General features: G+C 37.6%; 1 protein-coding gene across 3 annotated transcripts in view; it reads left to right on the top strand.

The window, feature by feature from the left end:
* Nucleotides 1-23,116, top strand: part of TFDP1 (transcription factor Dp-1) — a 47,187-nt gene that overhangs the window by 5,557 nt on the left and 18,514 nt on the right. For all 3 annotated transcript variants that reach the window (XM_086619750.1, XM_086619756.1, XM_086619743.1), the window contains exon 3: nt 8,538-8,604. In XM_086619750.1, the coding sequence (XP_086475876.1) occupies nt 8,538-8,604 (67 nt within the window). The remainder of the gene's footprint in view (nt 1-8,537; nt 8,605-23,116) is intronic.

The raw sequence follows: 23,116 nt of genomic DNA, 5'->3' as shown, positions 1-23,116 counted from the left end.
GATAGATATTTTTTAGTATCAGTGGTTAACATACACTGCACTGCTAAATTGATAGCTACTGTAGTGTAACTGGAGGTCCAACTTCTGATGTGACCCTGGTTCTCCTCTCAGTTATTTCTGTTGCAAATGAACTGTTGAGGCCTCTCAAGCAGCCATAAGGGAAGAAAAGCTTGTGGCTCTTCAAGATGCACTGTTAAGTAGAAGAGAAGCAGGAGTCTCTTGCAAGAGCTGGATCTATTAGAGGGGATAGTCCAGTGCATGATATTACAGTGAGTACTGAGAAGGGGGCTAGACGAATGAGTATGATTCCTTCTGATCTCAGAAATTACTCGTATCAAAATATATTAATTACATAAATTAAATACTCTGTAGAGTAGCAGTTGCTTGTGATTGTTTCAGTTGTTCACCATTATGGCGTGGACTGTTTCCAGTCATTAAATAAAATTGTTCATGAAGAACAAATGGTTGAAAACTCATATGGTGTTTCACAAAATTTTTAAACTGACACACCACTGTCAGCCTTCAGAATTCCTCAGAGTAAAATCTCTTTCTTGAGAGCTGTTTGCCTGGAAAGTTCATGCATTTTACTATTTCATAGGTTGCTGATGGTGATGTTGGCTTTGGAACCACTGGTTCTAAAATCAGTTTTTTATTTACTTTTAAATTCTTTTTTATTGTAATGTCATCTTTTGCTTGAATTACTATGAAGGATTTTTCTCTTGATCTTTAGTTTGCATGAAACTTGCTGCATCTCTTTAGTAGTTCATGGTGCTTTTATTAATCTCTGAATAGTAGGTCTAGCCCATGTAGCTGACTTTGCAAAGAAAGCCCTGTGCACATGTGTAAATCTGAGGACACCATGTAAGAAGTTCTGCCTGCACAAAGTTCAGCACCTGATCTGACGTTACTGTTTAAGAGATCTAGAGATGCAGCGATCAACACTGATGGTTTATTTTAATTGAATATTCAGAATACAGTTGAGTATGTAGTTTAATCCAATGAATTTGTTTCACAGTATTGCTTCATAAATATTTTGCTCAAAGAATATTTAAAAAAAAAACTCACAACAAACTAATTTCTTACAGCAGCTTTACTGCATAGGTCAAAAAGTCTGCTAAATTTGGGGAAAGAAGTAGATCTGTGTTTCTATATATTAATTTTGCTAGAACACCACAGAAGTGGTACTTTTTAACAGCTTTCATGTGGTGCTTCTGCATTAATCTTGAGCAAGTCTTTGGTCTGAAAAGGTTACATTTGGGATGGACTGAAAAAAAAAAGCCCAATGGAAGTAGGGAAAAAGATGCATTTTGGATCTTTTTTACGTGATGCACTTTCAATGCCTAAAAAGTATTGAAAAGTCTTCAAAACATTTTTCAGGCTTTTCTTAAAATATCAGCATGTGTTTCTGCTTTTATGTTTATTTTTGGTTATGTACTGGGAATTTCAGTGAGGCAAAGAAGTTAAGTCTTTAGTGGATCTCAAATGGTCCATGCACCTTTTTTGATATCGTTTTTAGTTCAGCAACTTCTTGATAGCTTGATCTATTTCTATTTGCCATTAGTTCTAACATGTTCAGAAGTTTGCAAACTGCAGATCAAATAGTATTATAAAATCAGGTCTTCTAAAAAGGCCTCTCAGTCTGGGATTTCAAATGTTGTTAAATTTTCTTTTTTTAATATGCTTTTTAGAAGAAGACAGAAGGAAACTTATTTTTAAGCTCTCCCTTTTACATTGCAGATACACAATAAGTGTTTCCCTTTTTTTTCCTATGTTGATTTGTATTTATAAGTCAGAAAATAGCAATGCAGAAGTTGCCTGTCACCTTGCCAATTTATTTGGTGAATAAAGCATTTTTGTGTAGTCTTCAAGTATTTAACTTCTTTATTAATTGTGTGTGCCAGTTAATGGTAGTGGCTCTATATAGATTTTTTTTTTTTTGTAGTATTACTGAGTAAATACGCTGTGCTGACAACTTCACACGATAAACAAAATGCAGCTTTTAAAAGTTAAGTTACACTTGGGATCACTTGTTTTAGTGTTTGTATTTGCTTGCCTGGATATCACTTAATGGAGATTTATTGTGGCTAATTAGAAGTGGGAGGGAAAACGAGCCAATCTTTGCTGAACATTCTCTGTGTTGAAGTGGTTCTCAGGCAGCAGACAACTTGATTTTAATGGTGGACAGTGGTCCATATCCCCAAAACCGCTGCTGGCTACTTGTCTTATGTTACATTACGTTTGCTGAGCGTCCCAGTGTAGCATTAATGGTTACACCGACTTGCTTGAAAATTACGTTATGGGCTGCTGTAGCCTTACAGTACACTGATAAGGAGGTTGGTGAGGCAAATGGCTTCAGAATAAGTCCCGTTTAATATTACTTGTTGATTTCGGCTGTGGTTCAGTTGCTGTTGAACAAACTGCTGTAAAGATTTGATTTGGCTGGAAAAACAAAAGTCTATTTAGGTCAAATCTAGAACGGCACCAGGAGCTAGTTGTGAAAGTGACTGCTGCTGGTACCTCTCTGCGTGGGAGTACTTAGCCCAGAAGGACATGAACGATTATTTTATATTCTGATTAGTTTATGTGGTAGAAGGGGCAAACCAGTGCTTTGGTTGTATTCACCCTAGGAATCTTGTATTCAATTTTGCTTCGTTCTTACAGCGTTGCAGTTAGTTTTGGGGATATCAGCTTTAAATTTTGCAAGGATGTATCTCTTGGGCAATTGAATTATTGTAAGAAGCAACCCAGTATAATGATTTTACCTCTTGTGGTATTTTTGATCTATGTGGCTGCTTAGACTGGACTACTGTTTGACTCGTCTTCAAAATGAATTCTTCGTTTAATTTTTGCTGAATTCTAGATGTGTTGCTCTGTTCTGAAAGAACAGGCAAGAAAGCTAATGGTCTTGACACATTCTGCAGTAAGGAGACCTCAGATGTCATTCTGTGTGTACTCCATATCCAGTGTATGTGCAGTATCAATGTGCAGAACACTGTATGTTCAGACCACAGACAGACAATGCTCAATTGGGCTACTAACCTGTAATTAGTTTTTACCTTCACAGTTCTGTGTGATCCAGGTCTTTAATATCTAGTGGTTTGACTATTCCTTGCTAGTTAAGTTGCTAATAATTAAAATTTACTTTTTTGAAGGCACATTTCTATAGTATAGCTCATTGCTGAGGGGTTGACAAACAACGTTAATCTTGAAGACACTGCCATGAACTCAGAATGTGGTATGATCTCTATTTCAGAAGAAGGCTACTGAGACATAGTGAAAGAACATGTCCAAGAATTTTGCAGGATCATACTCCTATAGCCTGACTTTAAAAATTCTTTTATATTACTGCATACAGTAAGGGATAATTGTCATGGACTTCATTTGCAAAATGAAATTCAGATATTTAAGAACTTTCCTTTTCTGCAATCCTCCAATTCATATTGTAATTGTTTTTTAATTTCTGCAAAAAAAATGAATGCGGTGGCCCCCCAAAAATAGTCTCCTGCAGTTACATGATGATTATTCCCAGAGCATGTTTGCTCTGGCCCCTGAATGAGATGAGAGTTCAATGGGAAAAATAGACTATTATCTTGTTACAAATGACACTTGTGTACAGATAGGGGTGAAAGAAGAATTAAGGTTATTTAATCAGCATTGTTTATGATTATAAGCTTTTCTCCACTTCATAGCTGTGCTAGTTTTCCGTTGTGTGTGTTTGTTACTTTCTGATATTAAAATGAGGCAAAGAAAAGCTCCCTTCATTGTAAGTGAAGTGGCACATAGTAAAACCGCATGGCATAGGGCCTTTACATTTATTGTCTACTCTTAAGCAGTAAAATGACTAGGGATTGTCATTCCTTATGGATCAAGGAGTTGTGACTATATACTTTCTCTACCTCCACTCTTCACCTGCCATCTTCCATGTGATTTTCTAGCTCACTTTCTGTCTCTTTCCCAGCCAGTCCTAAAAGTAATCTGCTTGTTATTTCTGCCTGTCCCGTTCTGATTCCCATTCTTTAACCAATGTTGTATATTTGTCACTCACTTCTCTTGTTTTGTGATCAAACTGAGTCCCGTGCCTCAATCTAGTGGGCTTAGTCTGCTGTTAGCAATTGCAAATTTCTATTCTGAGAAATACCTTTTGGCAAATACCTCTGTTTTGTTTTGTTTTCTCTCTACCTTTTTTGCTCTTCCACTCTTTTTCAGGGAGTATACTTAAAATGGGTTTGTTACCTAGAAGCAAGATAGAAGAGGTATTTCTGTGGCACAAAAGCACCCTTCTGTTTCCCATATTTGCTTATTTCAGAGTGCTGGGGGGGACCTTCCTCTTTGGTTAAACGTGATAGACATAGCACATCTACTTGTTGTCTCTTTTTAGTCAAACTTCTTGGTCATGCTTTTACGGGTTCCTTGTCCTTCAATCCAAATTTGGCTTGAATCTTTTTCTGTTTAGTTGAACGGTTTAGTGAATAATTTTATGCCAGTTTTTATTAAGAAATGGAGTTGCAAGTCTGGAAAGTTGTGGAAGAAATGATACTTCAGTTGTAAGGGTGTTGAGCTTCTAGTGCATAACTTAGAGATCACAAATATTAGCATGTTAGTAAGATACAAAATTATTCTGATAATTTGCACTAAGGGATTTTTTTGATAAGTGAAATTCTCTGCCTTTTTAGCAAATTTTGTTTCAGGTTAACTTTAGTCTCAACAAAAATATATTTACTGATTGACTGGCTTTCAGGCTGAGGGTACTTGTAGTGCCTTTCAGCTTTTACTTTTAAACAAAACAAAAATAGACTTCCCATTCGTTATGACTGCTGATGATCTCATAGCAGGCCAAAGCTAATTTCAGTTGAATTTTTGATATGTTTAGCCTGTCAGTTGATTTCTTTTCCTTAGGAGTTCCGAATGATGTGATGAGACAAAGCCCAGGTGACGGTTGGAGTTTCTGCTGCAGCATATCTTCCACAGTTAAAATGACCAGATTTATTGATTTGTCCAATAGTCTTTAACCTTCTTTCTCTGATCCGTGGAAAGGAGATCTTAAGTTATTACAGTTTAGATGCTATGTTGAGTGTCAAAAGCTGTGTTTTACAGTCATTGTTGATTTTATTGAAATGTGAAAAGGACACAGGGTATATGTGTTTCTGTTCCACTTTTAGGATACGAGGAGTTTCTTCAGGTAACTGTAGAGAAGTATACATAGCCAACATGTCTCTTTGAAGAGGAAAGCAATGCTAAATTGTAAAGTTGCACACACTTAAAAAGCTTTCAGAATTGAATACTAAGAGCATGATGTTATTTCAAGCAGCCTTGGCGTTATCATCAAAGGAAGTAACGCATCTTGAAATTGAGAATCATGAGAAGATAAGAAGAAAATGTAGAATATGAAAAAAATTACATTATCAGGTGAAAAAAAAACAAAATCAAAATACCTTTTTACAAGTAGCTTGATAAGGCCTGAAAACTACATATATTTTCCCCATCAGAAAATAGAATTTCCTTGATGTCTAAACCCTCTTTGGCAGAAAGTTACTTTTCCATTGGGGAAAATCAGATACTTCTTACTGGTGTGGGGTTTTTTGTTTGTTGGTTTGGTTTTTGTTTTTGTTTGTTGTGAATCTATGAGTATGATATCCTTAATGGGACCTGTGGTCACATTTTCCTCTATTTTCTTTCTTTTTTGGGGCACTGCACTATGCTAGAGAGGTTATGGAGAAGTAATCCTGGTCTATTCTCCAAAATAACCTGGTTTGAAAAATGCTGGGAATTTCAACCTTAGAAGTAAATAGTGTATCCATAAGCATGAAGAGCAGACTGAGGCTGGAGTAATGGAATTTTCACTAGAAATCAGTTTTCATTATAAATAATAGCAGTTAGGGTGCTGTTTGCTGTGGGATTTGGTAGTATTCTTTCCAAGTGGTTTTCTTGGAGTCTGTCTTAGGCATACTCCTACAAATGATTTGAATGTTTACCAGCCATTTTAACTGCTAGAGCTGAACCTTTAGTATGACACTGATGTGGAAAGGTGGTGGAACTGTAACTGTTGTACTGCTGTTCATCAGTGTCATGGTTCCTAAGGGGATTCTCCTTGTTGTCCAGTGATTGCTGTTCTCTGATTTTTCCCAAATTGTGTTGTGTGTTCATTGTATGCAGTGTTTTTCCCCAATGTTCTCCAGTTTGTGGGTGACTCGCATAATTTCAGTCACACAAAAGCATAGACCAGGGCATGTAGTGCTAAGCTGACCCTTTGTAGTTCTAGGTTAGATTGTGTTTTTTGGAGTTTGGTATTGTTTTGGGTAATGTTTTCCACTGTATATTTTAATTGGAAGAAAACATGAAGCTTATGAGATTGTTTGATACTATGGTATGGTAGTTGGTTGAATGCTTAAGGATAAAATGAATTGATAGAAATGATTATATTTGAGACCATTCTAGTTTAAAAAAAATAAAAACAGGAAGGGACTAATAAGTAATTGATTACTGAATTACCTGGTTTGCTAATTACTGAAATAATGATTTGCATTTCATACTTGAATTTGCTGAATATCATAGCTTAAATATTTGGGTTCGGGTTATCACTGTAACTGATGTGTGAACTTGATGCAAGTTTACTTTTGCATATTAAACCGATGAATGGATTTCATAATTTAAATTATTAAATTCATATGCTTCTAAAATGAAAGACATTACAGATTAAACCATTTTCTTCGTGGTCCACTAATCCCAAACTCAATATATTAAATGACTTTCCAGTCTCATTGATATCTTTTTGATTCTCTTGGAAAAGAGAATTTGCAGGAGTACTTGAGTACAAGCCTTCTCTTTCTGCTGTTGAATAGAAACTGAAGTACTGCATTTAAAGAAATTATGACAATGAGACTGCACTTCCTGTGCGGTTTAACACTCTTGTTGTGAAATTGAGGGAAATGGGTGTATAAAGTAACACTTATCCAAAAATTCATCGCCATCTAACACAGTGGGTTTCAGTGTTCTGGAACGTCATATTGCCGTAGAGTGTTGTTCTAGTAACGTCTTTGTAGCTCTAATAACATCTTTGTACATGATACTGACTTCGTGTTGGTGAGTTGAAAGTGTCTGATATAATCTGTTGCCCTTCTGAATTACATAGTGAGCGTGTTGTAGAGTTAGGCTTACAAAAAGCTCTGGTGCCTGGCAATAGGGCAGCAGAACTGTCGTTTGTTCAAGTGGACTTCTGAATCCCTACTGTGGATAAGATGGAGAACAGGCAGTGGTAGTGTACTGGTAAATTGTTGAAGTCTCCTTAAAACAATCTATTTCATTACTTTTGGGAGGCAAGTTAGGAGAATGGAGGACGGAACTGACACAGGCTCTTAATTTTACGCATCAATTCCACTGTCTCCTCACTTGGGTTTTCTTTGTGCCACCAGCTCCTCTTCACTGCCATGCCATTACAGGCCACTGCTCTTTATGCTTCCCTTAGCAAAATTTCTCTTCTGCTCGCTTCCCAGCCTGTCCTCAGTGGTGGGTCATCTTCCTTTTTCCCCTCTTCTTTCATAGAGGAGAGAAAGTTAGCTGTTTTGTGAAGTTCCCTGTTTTAGGAAATCATTGCTGTCACGCACCTGGATAACAGCACCACAGCATCCTCTAGTGGCTTGCTTGGTTTGCTAAACTCCTGGCGAGTCGTGAGTGACTTCTAAGGGGAGAGCTTTGCCGCTGACTGACAGCAAGCCACTTAATTGTCTCTTGAAGATCGGCAGTATCCTGCAAATGCCAGCTATGCACAACGTGCAGCTCGGGACTTTTCAGCCTCTCTGACGCCACATGCTAAACTATGGTGAAGCACAAGTGTTGACTTGCTTGCTATTCTTTCTAAATGGAAAGAGGCTTTGTGTCCTGCGTTCATTATTTTTTCAAACCGCTTTGTCTGGAGACACCAAAGAATTACTGCATTGAGTGTTTACTATCCAAAAAGTAGTAGTATTTTTTTTAAATAACTTCTACTGTGAATTTTCTCAAAGAATGATGATTACTTTATAAACTTGTATGTAATCCTATAGCTCTTTCATTTGAGAACTTTACATTCTGATCTTTAAAAAAATAATAATTGAAAAGCTTAAAGTGGTTCTTCTTAATGCCTTTTTTCTGATAAAGATGGCTTAAGGTGCTCTCTACCACCTCTACTGTTTTTGCAATGATGTTAACTTCTGTGGTAGGTAAATAGTATTACACAGAGAAAGGTGTAGTCAAAGGTGTCAGTGGTTCTGATTAGAAGGGTTGTCTGTTAAAACAGTGCAGGTATACTGCAAGAGCCTAATTACAAAATAGCAAGGTAGGTGTAAACTGGTTTTCTACTTGTGTTTTAAGAATATGTTATTTATCAAATCAAGATTTTAAAGTTTGGCAATTAATATGCCACAAACAGTGCCCTTAAATAGTGGCAAATTTGTGACAAAATGTGAGTGGTAGAAGCAGAGGCTTCTGGTATGATTTCTTCCATCTAACAATAAAAGGCTGTCTGCGTTTGTAAATTTAATAAAAGTTACTGTCTTTAACAGGCTGGACTAATTGAAGCCAATGGAGAGCTTAAGGTGTTTATAGACCAAAACCTAAGTCCTGGAAAAGGTAAGAACACAATTTTTAGTAAGACTCTCCATTTCCTGATTTTTAGTTGTTCTGCTTATTACTGGCTTTAAACTGCTTTCTTAGCATAGTTTTTGTAAAGCTTTTCATAAGTAATATCTTAAATAATCACCAAGCAAACAGATTTTCTGTGGTTTATAATTGTCTCTAAACTGCACATGGAGTTCAGTGGTGGTTTGTCATCCTATATGTGGTCTTCTCATTAGTGTTGCTTGTGTTCAGGTGTGAAGGCCAGGATGACATCTTTTGGGACACTATGTTTTAGCAAATGGGAAAAACGCAGGAGTGTAGTAGTTCAGAATGGGTTATGACAGATTCTATGATGGGCTTGCACGAGTGTGGATGCACTATCTGGAATGGTATTTTGAACAGAACTGTTTTGGACTTTCAGATAATGACTGTGCATGTACAATAGCATAATGTAATCAAGCAATTTAATAAAATGCAGGCTGTAAACTTGAATTTGAAGTGTAACATTTGGGGAGTTATGTGCTGCACTTTACAGTTAGCATAGTTGGGGGGAAAAAACAGAAGCACCACTGAATTCGTCACTGCAGTTCTGGGCAGCTGTATCGTATAACCTGTCCTGTAAACTGATTATGCTATATGTGAAAATTAGATTCTCTCCTGTATTCTTAGGGGAAGGCTGTTTCCATAGTGAGACTGTAGAACTATTATCTGACTTCCAGTTAAGTATATTCTTGCAAGTTTGTGCATTTTGCTGGTGGCAGTGTTATTTTTCAGCTTAATAGTTTTCTCTGGTGTGTTTACCTATTCTTCATAAATAACAATTCTGTATCTTAACAGTCTTTAGTTTCGCAGGCCAACTAGCTATTTTGTCCTAGATTTCTCATATGATGAGTTCTTTGTCCTCTTGATTTTCCTTATCGTCACTGTTTGAGCCTGTTTAATTACTTTCATCAACTTTCTCAATTGCAAATGACAAAAATAGTAAATGTGACTCCAAGTGAAGCTTCTGTCATATTTGTATGGAGATACCAGTAACTTTTCTTTGGAACGTCATGTTTGGTTCACAGCCATCTCACAATAGATTTTGGTGAAATGGCCATTTTCCTTTGTTGTTTGCTTCCAAATGATGATAGTCTGGTTTATTCTTGTGTGTGACAGATGGTGTGCTTTGATAGGCTGTACTAAGTAGGGTAAAATTTTTTAGGACAGTCCCCTACTTTGTCTTGTCTGATGCTCTCATAAACCTCACTGTTGGCAAATTTATTGACTTTATGCATTGATGGATTACTCTAGTACTCTCTAATTAACCTGTAGTCCAGTTCAGGTGAACACCATTAGTAGGATTGCTCTAGTCTTTTATATAACATATCAGGAAACCCATTTAAGCATTTGTTTTCACAACTTGCAGAACTTCTTATTTCTATCGCTATCAGTTTAACTAACAGTTTTTCTCTATACATGAAGTATTTTATTCAATAAGCTCTCTTTTTGACATTCCCTTGTCTAAAACCTTAACTTGCTTTACAAAAGGGAGACTGTCCATCAAATCTGCTTTTCATGGAGAAGGCACTAAGGGTTGAATAACTGACATTAAGTAACTGGTCCACCTGTATATTTGTAGACACAGTCACAGCACCCCTGAACAAAAAAAATGTGCGGGTAGATTATCTGATCCTTAGCAGCTGTACCATTTCCCTGCTCCCTATGGGCAGGAAAACATGTTTTTGTCAGATACTTGTGGGGATGTTTTACACCCATGTAGGCATCTGTGTCTAGACCCTTTAACAGTCAGTGGAGAGCTAGTCAAAACAGACAGTGCAGTCTAGACAGAAAAATTGGAAATGTGACTCTTCTATTATTACATAGCTCTTAAAGTAGAACTGGGCAAAATAGAGGCCATTTCATTGCTTGCATAATTTCTGAAATAAATTCAAGTGATTAAATAGTTTATTATAGGCTTGCAGCTCTTCCGGTGTAACAGTCGAACTCTATTCTCAGTGTATACCACCATGAATAATACCAGCAAACTAAGCTATCCTCCATTAATTTCTGCATCTCACTGTTTTTAGGGGAGTTTCGTAAAGTTAATGGATAGCAACTAAGTTTTGATATTGAGAAGAAACAACTGTTTTTCTTGGTTTGATCATTTTGTTTCTTGCCTCTAACTTGTCTGTGTTTTATATGCAGGCTCTGTAGTCTTAATCAGAGTTTAAAATAACATATTTTGTCACTAAAGTATTCAGATACGTGTCAGAATTTATTCACTAAGGTAGTACTTTTTTTCCATTGCCACTTTTAAAATAATTTTTAGGGGTTTTGTGTAGTCTTTAATAAAATGTTGAAATTTTAAATGTAACTACTATACACAAAAGTTCTATGTGCTTTTTAAAAGTGGCTGTCTACATTGCATGCCGATATGTAAAAAAGTCCAATCCTCCACTGTCTTGCTAAGTTTGTGCAAAATTTGTCTTAATTTCACAATGTAGAGGATTCAGTCCACAACAATAAATAAAATAATGCAGAGTAGGCTTTCCACAGGGTAGCAGAAGGGTATCTAGTGTACATCTTCGGATGAATTGAAGGAGGTCAGGAAAGAATCTTTCTATTCTTCTTTGGTGATCATGATTAAAAGGATGGGGGGCGGGTGACAGTTTTGTTTTGTGTTTTTGTGTTTTTTTCTATTCCCCTTTGAATTTGTATTTCTTAAAAGGAAGAAAGAACTTGCAAGTCAGTTACAAGGAGAGTTTGGGAATACATTGCATTATTGATATGGGATTGGATCTCCCTGCTGTGTCAGATGAGTGGTTTGCTTGGCCCACGCTGATGCCCCCAACAACAGTAGTAGGTCAGGCTCTTCAGGGAGAATGCAAGAGCCTGGCTACTTTTTGAAGTTCATTCCCTTTACGCTCTCACAGCACTCAAGGTCATTGGATTAGTAAGACCAGAACGTGCATTCCAGCATCTTTTCAGAAAAGTCTGACTTTGAGAGACTCCACAAATTAAGAATGCAACCTCAACAAGAAACTTAGGACTTGCTTTAGTTTCCACATGTTGCCAGCTAGATGTGAAAAGAGGAGCAGCTCAGCTGCCAGAAGAATAAAGGTTTTGGGGGGTGGTAGAGGACAAAAAATGACTTGTCCACTGGGTCAGAAGGACATGCTTACAAAAATATGATTTGGAAGAAAGAGAGCAGAATGTTTTTCCTGAAATGGTTCTGTAACATTTCATCAAAGGTCTATAAGTTGTGGGAACTAAGTGGTAGGTATATGAATCAACTATGAAAGATTAGCAAAGGGTAGCTTGTCTGACCAAAACAGGTTATTATGCAACAGTTATTACAGCCCGAATAGCTTCTGTTGTACAGAATAGCCTGTGTATGGAGTTCTGTAAATTTTTAATCTGCACTGGCAGAAATCTGGGAACTGTAGATAGTCTAAAAAGAACTAAGTTTTGTTAGGGTATGTAGCTGTTGTTTCTTAGATAAATGATGAAAAGGGGGTATCGCTCATCTTGCTATGCTGAACAGTTATTTGAGCACGTCTTGCTCAAAAAGTCCTAAAGCTGTAGAATATGAGAGAGAGAGGGTATGTTAGGCAATTATCTCTGTATGCAAGTCCTGTCGTTGCATTAATTCCCTGATTATCCACTAATATCCACTGTCAGAAACAGGTTACCAACCTAGGCAGACTTTTTACTTCAATTAGTGGAGACGTGCTTCAGTCTGACTGATTTTGGAGAGACTGGTCTCAAGCATGAACTCCAGATTAGGATTTTTGGTTTTAGAGGCTGACTTTGTTTCAAGAGGAGAAAATAGTAAGAAAAAAAAAATTAGTTTATAATCCATGTAGTGTTGAGTAAATTAGTCATAGACATAAAATACTGTTCTAGAAAATAGCCTAAAAAAGTCTTTTTTTTTTTTTTTTTTTTCAAAAAATATCTTTAGTGTGTAATAAGAAGGTATCAGTCTTTATATGTGATAGAAATGGGCTGGAAGCTTGTGCTTCCTCCAGTGCTTGTGGAATCTCCAGAAGAGGTTGGATGTAAATTCACCTGAGTTCTCTGATACTCCTAGTGTATTTCCATTACTGGAGTGTAATAGCTCATTTAGCCCTGGAAAAACAGCGTTCCATGGAGCTGCGCAAACAAGGTGCAAGTTTTCCCTTATATTAAGATGACACCATTAGCTCTGCTCACCAGAGGAAGATTTTCTCTATACCTGTGTCTGTTTCTTCACCACTGAGAATTTAGTCTAGAAGACTCATTCTTAAGAGTTGAATCTTGAGAGAGTATAAGTGGAGTGATACACCAGTGGTATCAACCTCTCTTTGATCTAAGGCCATACTGCTTGACAATCTTACAAGTGTTTCATAAAACGTACTATCTAATGCATTTCCATCAAGAAGAAAAACTAAAATGTTTGGGGTAAATTTGTTTACTATCTGAGTATTTGCCAGTCCTTGGATGAGGAAAGTTAGGTAATGGAGGTTTTCAGTATGTTTGGCTCCAGAGTGGTGCTGTTGAGAAGCTCTAAGTTCTCCTGGAAGAACATGACATATGACATTTACATCTTTAAAGTGCAAGGTCTGCTATGTTTGTAGTCTGGCAGGGTTTAAGTGGCACAAATTCCCAGATTTGGTCTAGAGTGGTTTGGTTTGGCACAAGCATGGCTGTGAAAGGTTTGTTGTACTTGGTAACTAGGAAGATGATTTTTCTGGTATAACCCTGTTCAGGAGAGAGGCAGCAATGTAATATGCAGAGAGTGTCTGAGAAGGCAGGTTTTTGTTTCGGGAAATACTGAGCACTGCCAGGTGCTTTTATAAATGCAGCTTTGCTAGTGATGCTCGTGGGTTATCATGTGCAGCAAAAGGTAGCTGTATATCCAGGTGTCCTCTCACTGGTGAGCTCTAATAAAGCCACTTGGTTTTATATCTGCTGCTTGCCCTGTGCTGCTTTATTTACTGTCAGCTTCAGTTGTGACATTGTGGAGGAATGCTAGATCCCATTGGAAGCGGCTCCAAGTTTCCTTGGCTCATTCTGAAATATCCAATTGCTTTTTTCCCCCCTAAAGTCTCAATTGCTAACAACGTCATTACATGAGGCCCTTTCCTTTGCTTGTCACCTTATATTCAGGAATGAGTTTAGTAGAAATTTTGCCTAAATTAATCCCTGTAAACCCTCAAATTATAATCAAAAGCAAAGTTTATAAAAATTTCAAAGGTCAAGTGAAGAAAAGCTGTAAGGGCACCCAAAGTATCATTTATAGCTCATCCCTTTTCTGGCAATAATAAAAAGGATTCTGGAGGTGCTGGTTGACAGCAGGCTCGATGTGGGTCAGCAGTGTGCCCTGGCAGCCAGGAGGGCAAACCACATTCTGGGGTGCCTCAAACACAGCATAACCAGATGGTCAAAAGAGGTGATTGTCCCACTGTGTTCAGCCTTGGTACAGCCTCACCTGGAGTACTGTGTGCAGTTCTGGACCCCGCAATTTCAGAAGGATGTGGAGGTCCCTGAATGTGTCCAGAGGATGGCAAAAAAGCTGGAAGGCATGTCCTATGAGGAGCAGCTAGGGACTTTGGGCTTGCCTGGTTTGGAGAGAAGGAGGCTGAGGGGTGACCTCATTGTTCTACAGCTTCTGGGGAGGGGATGTGGAGAGGGAGGTGCTGATCTCTTCTCACTGATACTCAGTGGTAGGGCACATGGGAATGGTTCAAAGCTGCACCAAGGGAGGTTTAGACTGGACATGAGGAAGCATTTCTTTACCAGGAGGGTGGTCAAACATTGGAACAGGCTTCCTAGAGAGGTGGTCAATGCCCCAAGCCTGTCAGTGTTTAAGAAGCATTTGGACAATGCCCTTAACAACAAGCCTCAACTTTTGGTCAGCCCTGAAGTGGTCAGGCAACTGGACTAGATGGTCATTGTAGGTCCCTTCCAGCTGAAAGTATTCTATTCTGTTCTAAATTGCTTTATCCAAGACAGAATAAGGGAGCGGTTTAATTGTGGAGTAAAGTTCCAAAGTGACTTGGTTGTAATTGTTTGCTTCTTGCATACCTTAGTTACAAGGCAAGTACAATTTCATTTGGATATTTTGTTACTTTAGTTTGTTTCCATTCTGGGATTAAAAAAAAAAATTTAATTTTTGTTAATTCCTGGCTTTGTTTTGGATATCCACCTGGCTAATTGCTTAAACCTGAAATCGCTAAAATTCACCCTGTACATGGACTTTGAGTGATAATTACAATCAGAGCTCATTCTGAGGGTTAAAAAAATACATATGGGTTAGAAGGATGGGAAGAATTTTTGATAGGTACTGAACTAGGTTGCATTTTGAAGAAAACTGCTACATTCTCATCCCTGCTATATTAAGATTAGTGTTGATTTAAGTATTAAATAGAATGCTGTTCAATTCTAATCCTGCCCCTTGCTTGTGAAGAAATTTGAGTGGAAGAAATTTGAAAGAAATTAACTGCTTCAGATCAGTGCAAGGGAAAAGATAACCGTATTCAATGTTATATTGAAATCAAAGCTCTTCAAAAAATTTTAAAATTACTCAGAAAGAAAATTCGTATCTTCTGTTATGCCAGTAGGTGGCATTACTGGTACGTAACCAGAAAATACTTGTAAAAGGTGTAGCTTCTTTCACCTCTTACTTTAAAATAAGATTTCACATTTTGTGGACATAAAGAACTTTAGTTTTGTTTTCATTTCAGATTTGGTAATTGAAAAAAGTTGAAGTCAAAGACGTACATTTTCAAGGTGTATTTAGACTCTTACATTTCAGCACTGCCTAACTGCCTGTTTATATACAAGAAACTTTTGCTATGTAAGGTTATTGTTCATATAATTTATAAGATCAAACTCTCCCTGATTTTTGGCAGTGACTGGAATTGCTTCTCTGGAACAGAAGTAGAAATCTATTTCAGAACCCGTGATTCATGCTTTAGCAAACAGATGTGTGCCTGAACATTGGTTATAAAATGCCTGTATATTATTGCAGCTGAGGTAAAGCCAAAGAATTATTATTATTATCTAAAGTCAAGCTCAGGAAATAAAACTGTTGCTGCAAATAGGAGTGATATTTTGAAAAGTCTAAAAAGACTAAAAAAGTCTGAAGGTAGACTACAAAGTTTATTTCAATACGGACTTGGAAAGATTGCTTTGGGAAGGCTGAAGTATTACCAGTCATATCTAAGGATGATGAGAATCGCCTGAAAGTCTGAGTTGGTATAAGAAATTACTTAAGCGCTTAGTACCACTACGCACCGGGGAAGATCGATGTCTTTGTAAAGTGCTCAGAACTACTGTATAAGCATGTGTGATGGTGTGACTTGTTCAATAAGCAGAGGTATTTTTACTTGACTTGGCATACAGCTAGAGACAATCATCTGTGTGTTGTCAAAGCTTATGGTAGGTTGATATCCTCAAAAAGAGTTCAGTATGTTCTGAAAATTAGCATATAACTAGCTAAACATAAAATATCTCTGGTGTTTGTGAGAGAGAAGTTAAAAACTGCAGCTTCATAGGAATGACATCTGAGGAATCAGCTCCTAGGACATAACTGTCACCTCTGTCTTCCTTCCCAGATATTCTAAATACACCTTTTATACATATTCTGTATGTATATGTAATCTAATAACTTGTCAAATTAGTGCTTTTGTGGTAAAGAATGATTTTCTTTGAAGGTGATAGACTGGATAAAAGGCACTTTAAATGGTACCTTAAAACGAACGTTTTTATCCTGACTGTGTCTTCAAGACTTCTGTTGTCCCTGGAAGAAAACAACGGTTCAGGCTCAGTGATTTAGGGTAGATTCTGTAAAGCAAAATGCATAGAAAATACTGGTAAAAGTCCTTGAGGGAGCTGCTTGGCACTTGATTTCCATTTCACCTCTATGTGGTGTTCAGGTTGAATGAGATCATTGTCAAGTGTTGCGTTGGTCACTGCATTGAGACAGGTTAATTAATGGGTTTGAGACTCTAGTACACTGTTTCCTGCTATCATGATGCCTTTGGAGGTAGAGAAAGAGGCGGAAGCTTATCCCGTTAATTCATACAGAAAACTTTTCTTGTTACAATGTTGATATGATACCTTGTTGTTCCAAGATCTAATTTTTTAGATGTTTCTTTTGTTAACTCTTGTTCAGTGATAGTTGTGTAGATAAGTTGAGGACTGCTCTGAACTTTCTGATCGTGTCCTGACTACTCTGAATTTTGATCGTGTCCTGACTACTCTGAATTTTGATTGTGTCCTGACTGCCTTACCAGCTTTTTGTAGCTCTGAAATTCTCACTTTCTGTGCATTATTTCCTATCTTGACTATAGATGACATTCTGAGCTCTGCTTCACTGCTGTCCAAAACAGGATACGTTCTCATCTCTGTCTCAGCTTAAGAAATTGCACACCTGTGTTTGAACTGCGTGAAGATTTAGAGCCTTTTAGGGATTCTGCCACTCTCTAGTGAGCTTTTTGGATGTCATTATTTGGAGTCTTCAAAGGCACATCTTTACTATTATTTCTGTGTACTAGACTGTCACACTGAGTAATGATCTTGAGTTTTTCCTGAGATTTGGCTTCCTTTCTTTCAGTTTCCATGATGAGCTACCATGAGGTCTCCCATACCTTTTTAAAAAAGAAAAACCACACAAAACAAACCACTTTTTTTTTTTTTTTGCTAGATTCCTGTTGTTTGGTAATGCCTCGAAGAAGCAAACCTGTAGCTTAGTCACTGGGTAATTTTTGTTGAAGCCTTGGCATTGGATTTAGCTGTGGAAGTTTCTGTTGTAGCAGAGAAGCCAATTAAAAGCAGGCAACTGAAACTCTGAAGTGCATGAGATGAATTACTCTAAGGCACATTGCTGTCAGTTTTTGTTGACAGCAGCCCAAATAACTGGATAGAACGATACTTCTGATTATTGAAAGATGTTTTAAAAGTAGGTCATCTTTTTGTAATTCTTACATCTTTCTCCCCCCACCCCCATATTGAAAATAAATGTGATGCCTTGAATAGAACCCAAAGAAACAGTTAGAAAGCTTCTGCAAATCTGCAGTTCTGAATTATTTCAAACTGGTTTTCCTTTCTGTTTGCAGGAGATGCAGATGCTTTGCTCTTACTTTGCTAGGGAGCGAGGTACTGCTAAAAGCATACTGAGTTGACAACTACATGGCTGAACCAGCAGAATGCAACTTTCTTGAGTAGGATAGTGGCAAATAAGAAATAGCCAAAAATGGTATTAAGACAAGTAGAGGCCATGACTAAAGATCAGCGAGTCTAGGTCTTCTAGAACGCTGTAGCAGTGTCTGTAATAAGGCCCTTGATTTGCAGAGACCCTGAGAAAAATCTGTCATCTGATAACTCGGGGCTTTTCAACTGAAAAAAGAGCCTTTGCAAAAAATTAGGTGGACTTAAAAACTACTTGACATTCCTGTGAGAGTCCCTGGTCACTTTTTGATTCAAAACTTGGTAATTTTTCAGACCGTTTTTTACAGAAACCAACTTGGGATTGGGGAGTGACACACTGGAAAGAGAGAGGCAGATTGTGCACTTAAAACTAGTTTGCTTTTTGTTATTTAGGTCTTTGTTTATTCTAAGCAGTTGGTTTGATGGACAGGTTTGGAGCTGGAATTAGCTTTGTCTGTATTTGCTTTACAAAATGGTTACAGTATGGAATTTCATTAGGGATTGATGTCAAATTCCCTCTCCTCCTCCTATCTCTTTTCTTGCCAAAAAGACTAAAAAGTCCACATACAGAACACTGCCAAAACTGAATCTATGTTTTTCCAGATAATTCTCATAGTTTTCAGATAATCATATATCAATCATTTGTATCTTAATCAGTACAGGTACTCTGGCTTTATATAAATTCTATTCCTATTAACTTTTTAAAAACTTCCTGAAATTAGGAATGTAATGTTCCACACTTGGCCTTCTCAGAAGTGACATTTGCAATGGAATCTAGCATCCATGTCTCTTCCTTAAATCTTCTTGTTCATGGAAAATCTCACTGGTCCTTTTTGGTCTTCCCAAAGAGGCTCATTGGGCTCTTCAACAGAGATAATCTTAGTTATCAGGTAATTGATAGGAATATTACCTTTCTGAGGGGATAAGTCGTATTTGACTTGTATTGAGACTGGCTTAATAATACTGCGATCTTCAAGTTGTGTTGTTAGGCTAGATTCTAACTGTTCTGTTAAAACCAATGATTTCGAAGTGTATGTAAGATAAAATTTCGTAGAGTTCATAAAAGTGGTTATACTGCAAACTATAATTTGCAGGGTTACTTTTCTTTAGACTTTTCTTAAAATAACCCTTTAACCTTTAATCACATAGAGTACTTACTTACAAAGTGGTCTGCTGGACAGAGTTTGGTTGAGACCGTTGCAGGAAACAGAGGAATAACTTTGCATTCTGAGAAATCACCCTCTTCTCATTCTGCATGTTCGTCTTTTGGGATATAATAATTCCAGAATTACTTTTGAAATTACTTTCTTACAAATTCCGTTTCACTGTATACAGTATCACTTCTATGCTAGAAGACAGACTGACAAGACTTAGTTTGTTAGAGACTACGTTATCAGGAAACGGACTTATTTTGCTGTTGCTTTTTGTTGTTGCATTGCTCCTTTTGCTCTCTTTCACAAGTAAAGAAAACAGAGATGCATGACATCAGAAAGTGGTACAGCAGCCAGAACGAATGGGATTTCTGCTCCTGAGACAAGGAGTACCTCAGCCCAACCTCTTTGATCTGAAACAGCAATTCAAAAGCACTAATGTTACATGAACTGGAGCAGTCAGCTTTTAGACAGATCTACCACTTTGTCTGCAGAGGGCACTCTTTTCTCTAATTTTACATGTACTCTCTTTCTGTGTCATGTCAGGTTACTCAAAATGTTCATAATTGCCTATATCACTAGTCTACTTTACTGCTGAAATTCTGTAAGAGATTCTTTTTTGGTAAAATTCTTGGGTTTGTTTTCATATGCAAACAAAGGTCTGGTTCAAGAGTTCTTGCATAAATGCAGTTAGTAGTAACCAGAAGTGGCTATTTACCACATACTCTGTATGAAAAGAGCACTTACTTGGAACAGTTTGTAGACAGATAAATAATAGATTTTGTTAAAGAGTGCTGCTGCTTTTGCTATGCAAGTTTTATACATCGTTATTCCCTGATCCCATTAGTATCATTGTCTTCTGCTTGGAAGTGTTCTGGAACTTTGTATTGATGAGGTTCTACTTTCATTTAGGTTTAACGATTGCTTATAAGTTACTAAATGTAATCTTCCAAACTGGTGATGTTTGGGAGACTGAGAATTTAAGTAGTAGTTGTGTCCTTCAGTATTTATTTGTTTTTTTCCATGCTTTACCTGACATTTTACGTATTTTCTGAAGTCGGGGGTTAGGGGGGGGGAAGTGTCAGGAACTTGTAGTATTCATGTGTGTTTGTTTTGAAAAGGAAGAAGAGTTGTTGCCAGGGAAGTTGTTTGCAAACTTGCGGTTTAAATTTTACATGCTATTATACATACAGTATGTTGGCCACAAAGTACAGGATTATTTCGATTGCAGTGATTGCTGTAAGAGTAACAGTAATTAACAAACGATTAGTAAAATTCCTTTGAGAAACTGAGCTCTCAGTCGTTTGCAAAGCTAAGTTAATAAAGCTATTTCTGCTTATATGCTTAAACCAACCATCCAACCACACACAAAACCACTGTGAAACCAAAGCATTATGGACCTTTGATGAAAATGCAGGTAGATATGAGAAAAATTGATGCACATCAGGTAAATGAGGAAATAGTAGGATGCACTTGGGCAGAGACAAATTGAAAATACCCTTAAAAAGACCCCACAACTCTGTTTTTCCTTCTTTCCCCATCCCCGTTGTTGAACATTTATGCTTTCCTATTTAGTATTATATCTTATAGGTTGATGCTGACTTTGCTTCCAACTGAAGTGTGTGGTGGTGTTGTTGCAGTTAATTTGCATTTTCTCGCCAAACAGTTTGTGCCATATAGACAGATGTACCTTGTTGTTTCTGTATAGAGACGGGTTGGTTCTGTTGCATGAATTACAATGAATTGTGCTCTGGCACAGCACCACAGGAAATGTTAATGTCATAAAAAAAGCTTAAAGGAGCATAGTGCGTACTCTTCCCTTCATGCAGATGTTTTAGTTGCAAGATAGCTGTTTGTATTCATAGAATTAAGTGAATAGTATAAAGAGGCAGGAGGCCATCAAATCTAACCTTGCAGTCAAACCAGAGCCAGCTTCAAAGCACAGAGCCTTCAGTAGTTAAATTTTTCTGTATATGTCTGGGGAACGTCCCAGGCAACCTGTTGCTGTACTTTACCTTTCTCATTGCGATTTTTTTTTTCCTTGTGTCTGGTTGGAATTTGCTGTGCAGCAGCTTGTGACTGTTGCCTGTTTTCCATTTATTATGTCCTCTGTCATCTCTGTAACTCTCCATTTGATAGTTGAAGGCAGTGATTAGATTCCCACAAACACCCCTTGTCCCACCTTAATCTTCTCTTCCACAGGCTGAACAAGCCAAGCTTCCTCAGCTTCTCCTTGCACATCATATGCTCCACACTAGCCATATTAGTGTCCTTCTGCTGGACTCTCTCCTGTTTGTTCATGCCTCTCTTGCACTGTGGGCCCCAAAACTGAAGAGAGTAATGCAGGTACAGCTTAAAGAGTGCTGGAATAAAAGGGAATAATCACTTCTTTTGTACTTATTTCTGTACTCTTCCAAATGCAGCCCAGGATATCGTTTTGTCTTCATTAGCATAGGGTGTCCTTCTGTGTCATACTCAGGTCACCTGGACCCCCAGGTCCTTTTATGCGTATCTACTGCCTAACTACTCAGCCCTTGACCTCTGCTGTTGCGTGGAGTTATGCTGTCTCAGGTGCAAAATTTTTGCATTTGTCTGTTGACTGCATAAAAGTTTTTAAGAAACAACACAATAGCATAAAGAATTACTTTATTTTTAAGCTCACCAGAAGAATGAAATCTCTTGAGTGCATCTGAGGAATTGATAGATGATCAAGATGATTAGGGAGAGTCTCGTGACAATACTGTTCTCTTATAAAGTTGTGCTACTGAAGTCTTGTTAGTTGTTGTCGTCTTAGGGAAAAATTGATAACATGAATGGTTTGAAATCATCAGGGCCAGAGAATATCTACCTGTGAATTATTAAAGGACCTAGCAATGGTACTTCTATCCTGCTAACTCAGTATATGTATAATTCATACAGTACCAGAAGGATGCAAGGTGACATATCCTGCACCAATTTTTGAATGGCTTACATAACTGCAGTTGAGTAAGTCAGACTTCTGTTAGGCAAATCAGTTGAGCGCCTAACAGAGAAGTAGTAGACATATGGATAAATGTGATAATGGGCAGGAGTTAACATGGCTTTTCTAGAGGGAGGGGGAAAGGGAAGTTATGAAGTTACGTCTTTTCAAAGTCATGCTTTGAAAGAGTCAACAACCATGTGGATAAGTTATCTAATCAGTGCGATGTCCTTGGATTTCTTAAAAAATAAACAACAAAAAAGCCTTGATTATCAAGGTCCTTAATCAGCCTGTTAAAGAAATGAAGGTGTCATAGAATGGGGCAGTAGTCCTGTGGGTTAATAATTGGTGAAAACCAAACTAGATACAATGAAGACCCCAAGTGAGCTATTAGCACTCAAGAAAGATCTTGAAGTCATTCTAGGTTATATGAAGACATGGTATTGGTGTTTGTTGGGGAGCAAGCAAACTGAATTTCATTCATTGTTTGGAAATGAACAGGGAGTAAAATAGAAAATGCTGTGGAGTTATACAATAACATATCCCATTCCTTTATCATGAATAACGTGTCCATATCTGTCTCCTGCAAAAATTAATTTCAAAGGGTAGGAGAACTGGAAAGTGTGTGGGCAGGAATAGTCATGAAAGGTAAGGAAAAGTGATCAAATAGGTGAGACGTCTTAACTTCGGAAAGCAGTTACAGCTCTTTATTTTATACTGGTAATGTGATCTTCAGATTCCTTTGTTGTTTTTAAAGCAATGATAAGGAGGTTAAAAAAAAGACATGTTGACCCCCAGCAACCTGAGAAGATACACAAGCGCTAATAGCCAGAATAGTTTATATCGTTTTACTGCATTCTGCAGAGAGGAAGAAACACAGGAAAAACAGGCTGCAATAGTGGTGCATCTACTTGAAGGAACAAGAAGGCATAACGGACTTATGTTATGAAGTGAATAGCTGCTGACTTTCTGAAAGAGCACTGGAAAGTTGATTAATAATGGAAGAATGACAAGCTGCTGCATCCTGTTCACATTCGGAGGACTGAGAATTGGTTCTTGTGTGAAACTATCAGTTTGACATGATGTAGTAATAGCAGCTAGGAAATACAACCCTTTTGGAAAGTAAGAGCTTAAACAAGATTTGAGTTGTCCCCAGCTTTCTGTAGACTACCTGAGTATGTATGTAAGAGGGATGATAGGCATCAAGGACTCATTAGGGCCCTGCCTGATACAACTGTTG

This window comes from Tauraco erythrolophus, chromosome 1 (assembly GCF_009769465.1).
Source record: "Tauraco erythrolophus isolate bTauEry1 chromosome 1, bTauEry1.pri, whole genome shotgun sequence".
Classification (NCBI taxonomy): Eukaryota; Metazoa; Chordata; class Aves; order Musophagiformes; family Musophagidae; genus Tauraco; species Tauraco erythrolophus.
The sequence above is the reverse complement of the archived record's forward strand: the minus strand, read 5'-3'. Positions and strand labels throughout refer to the sequence as shown.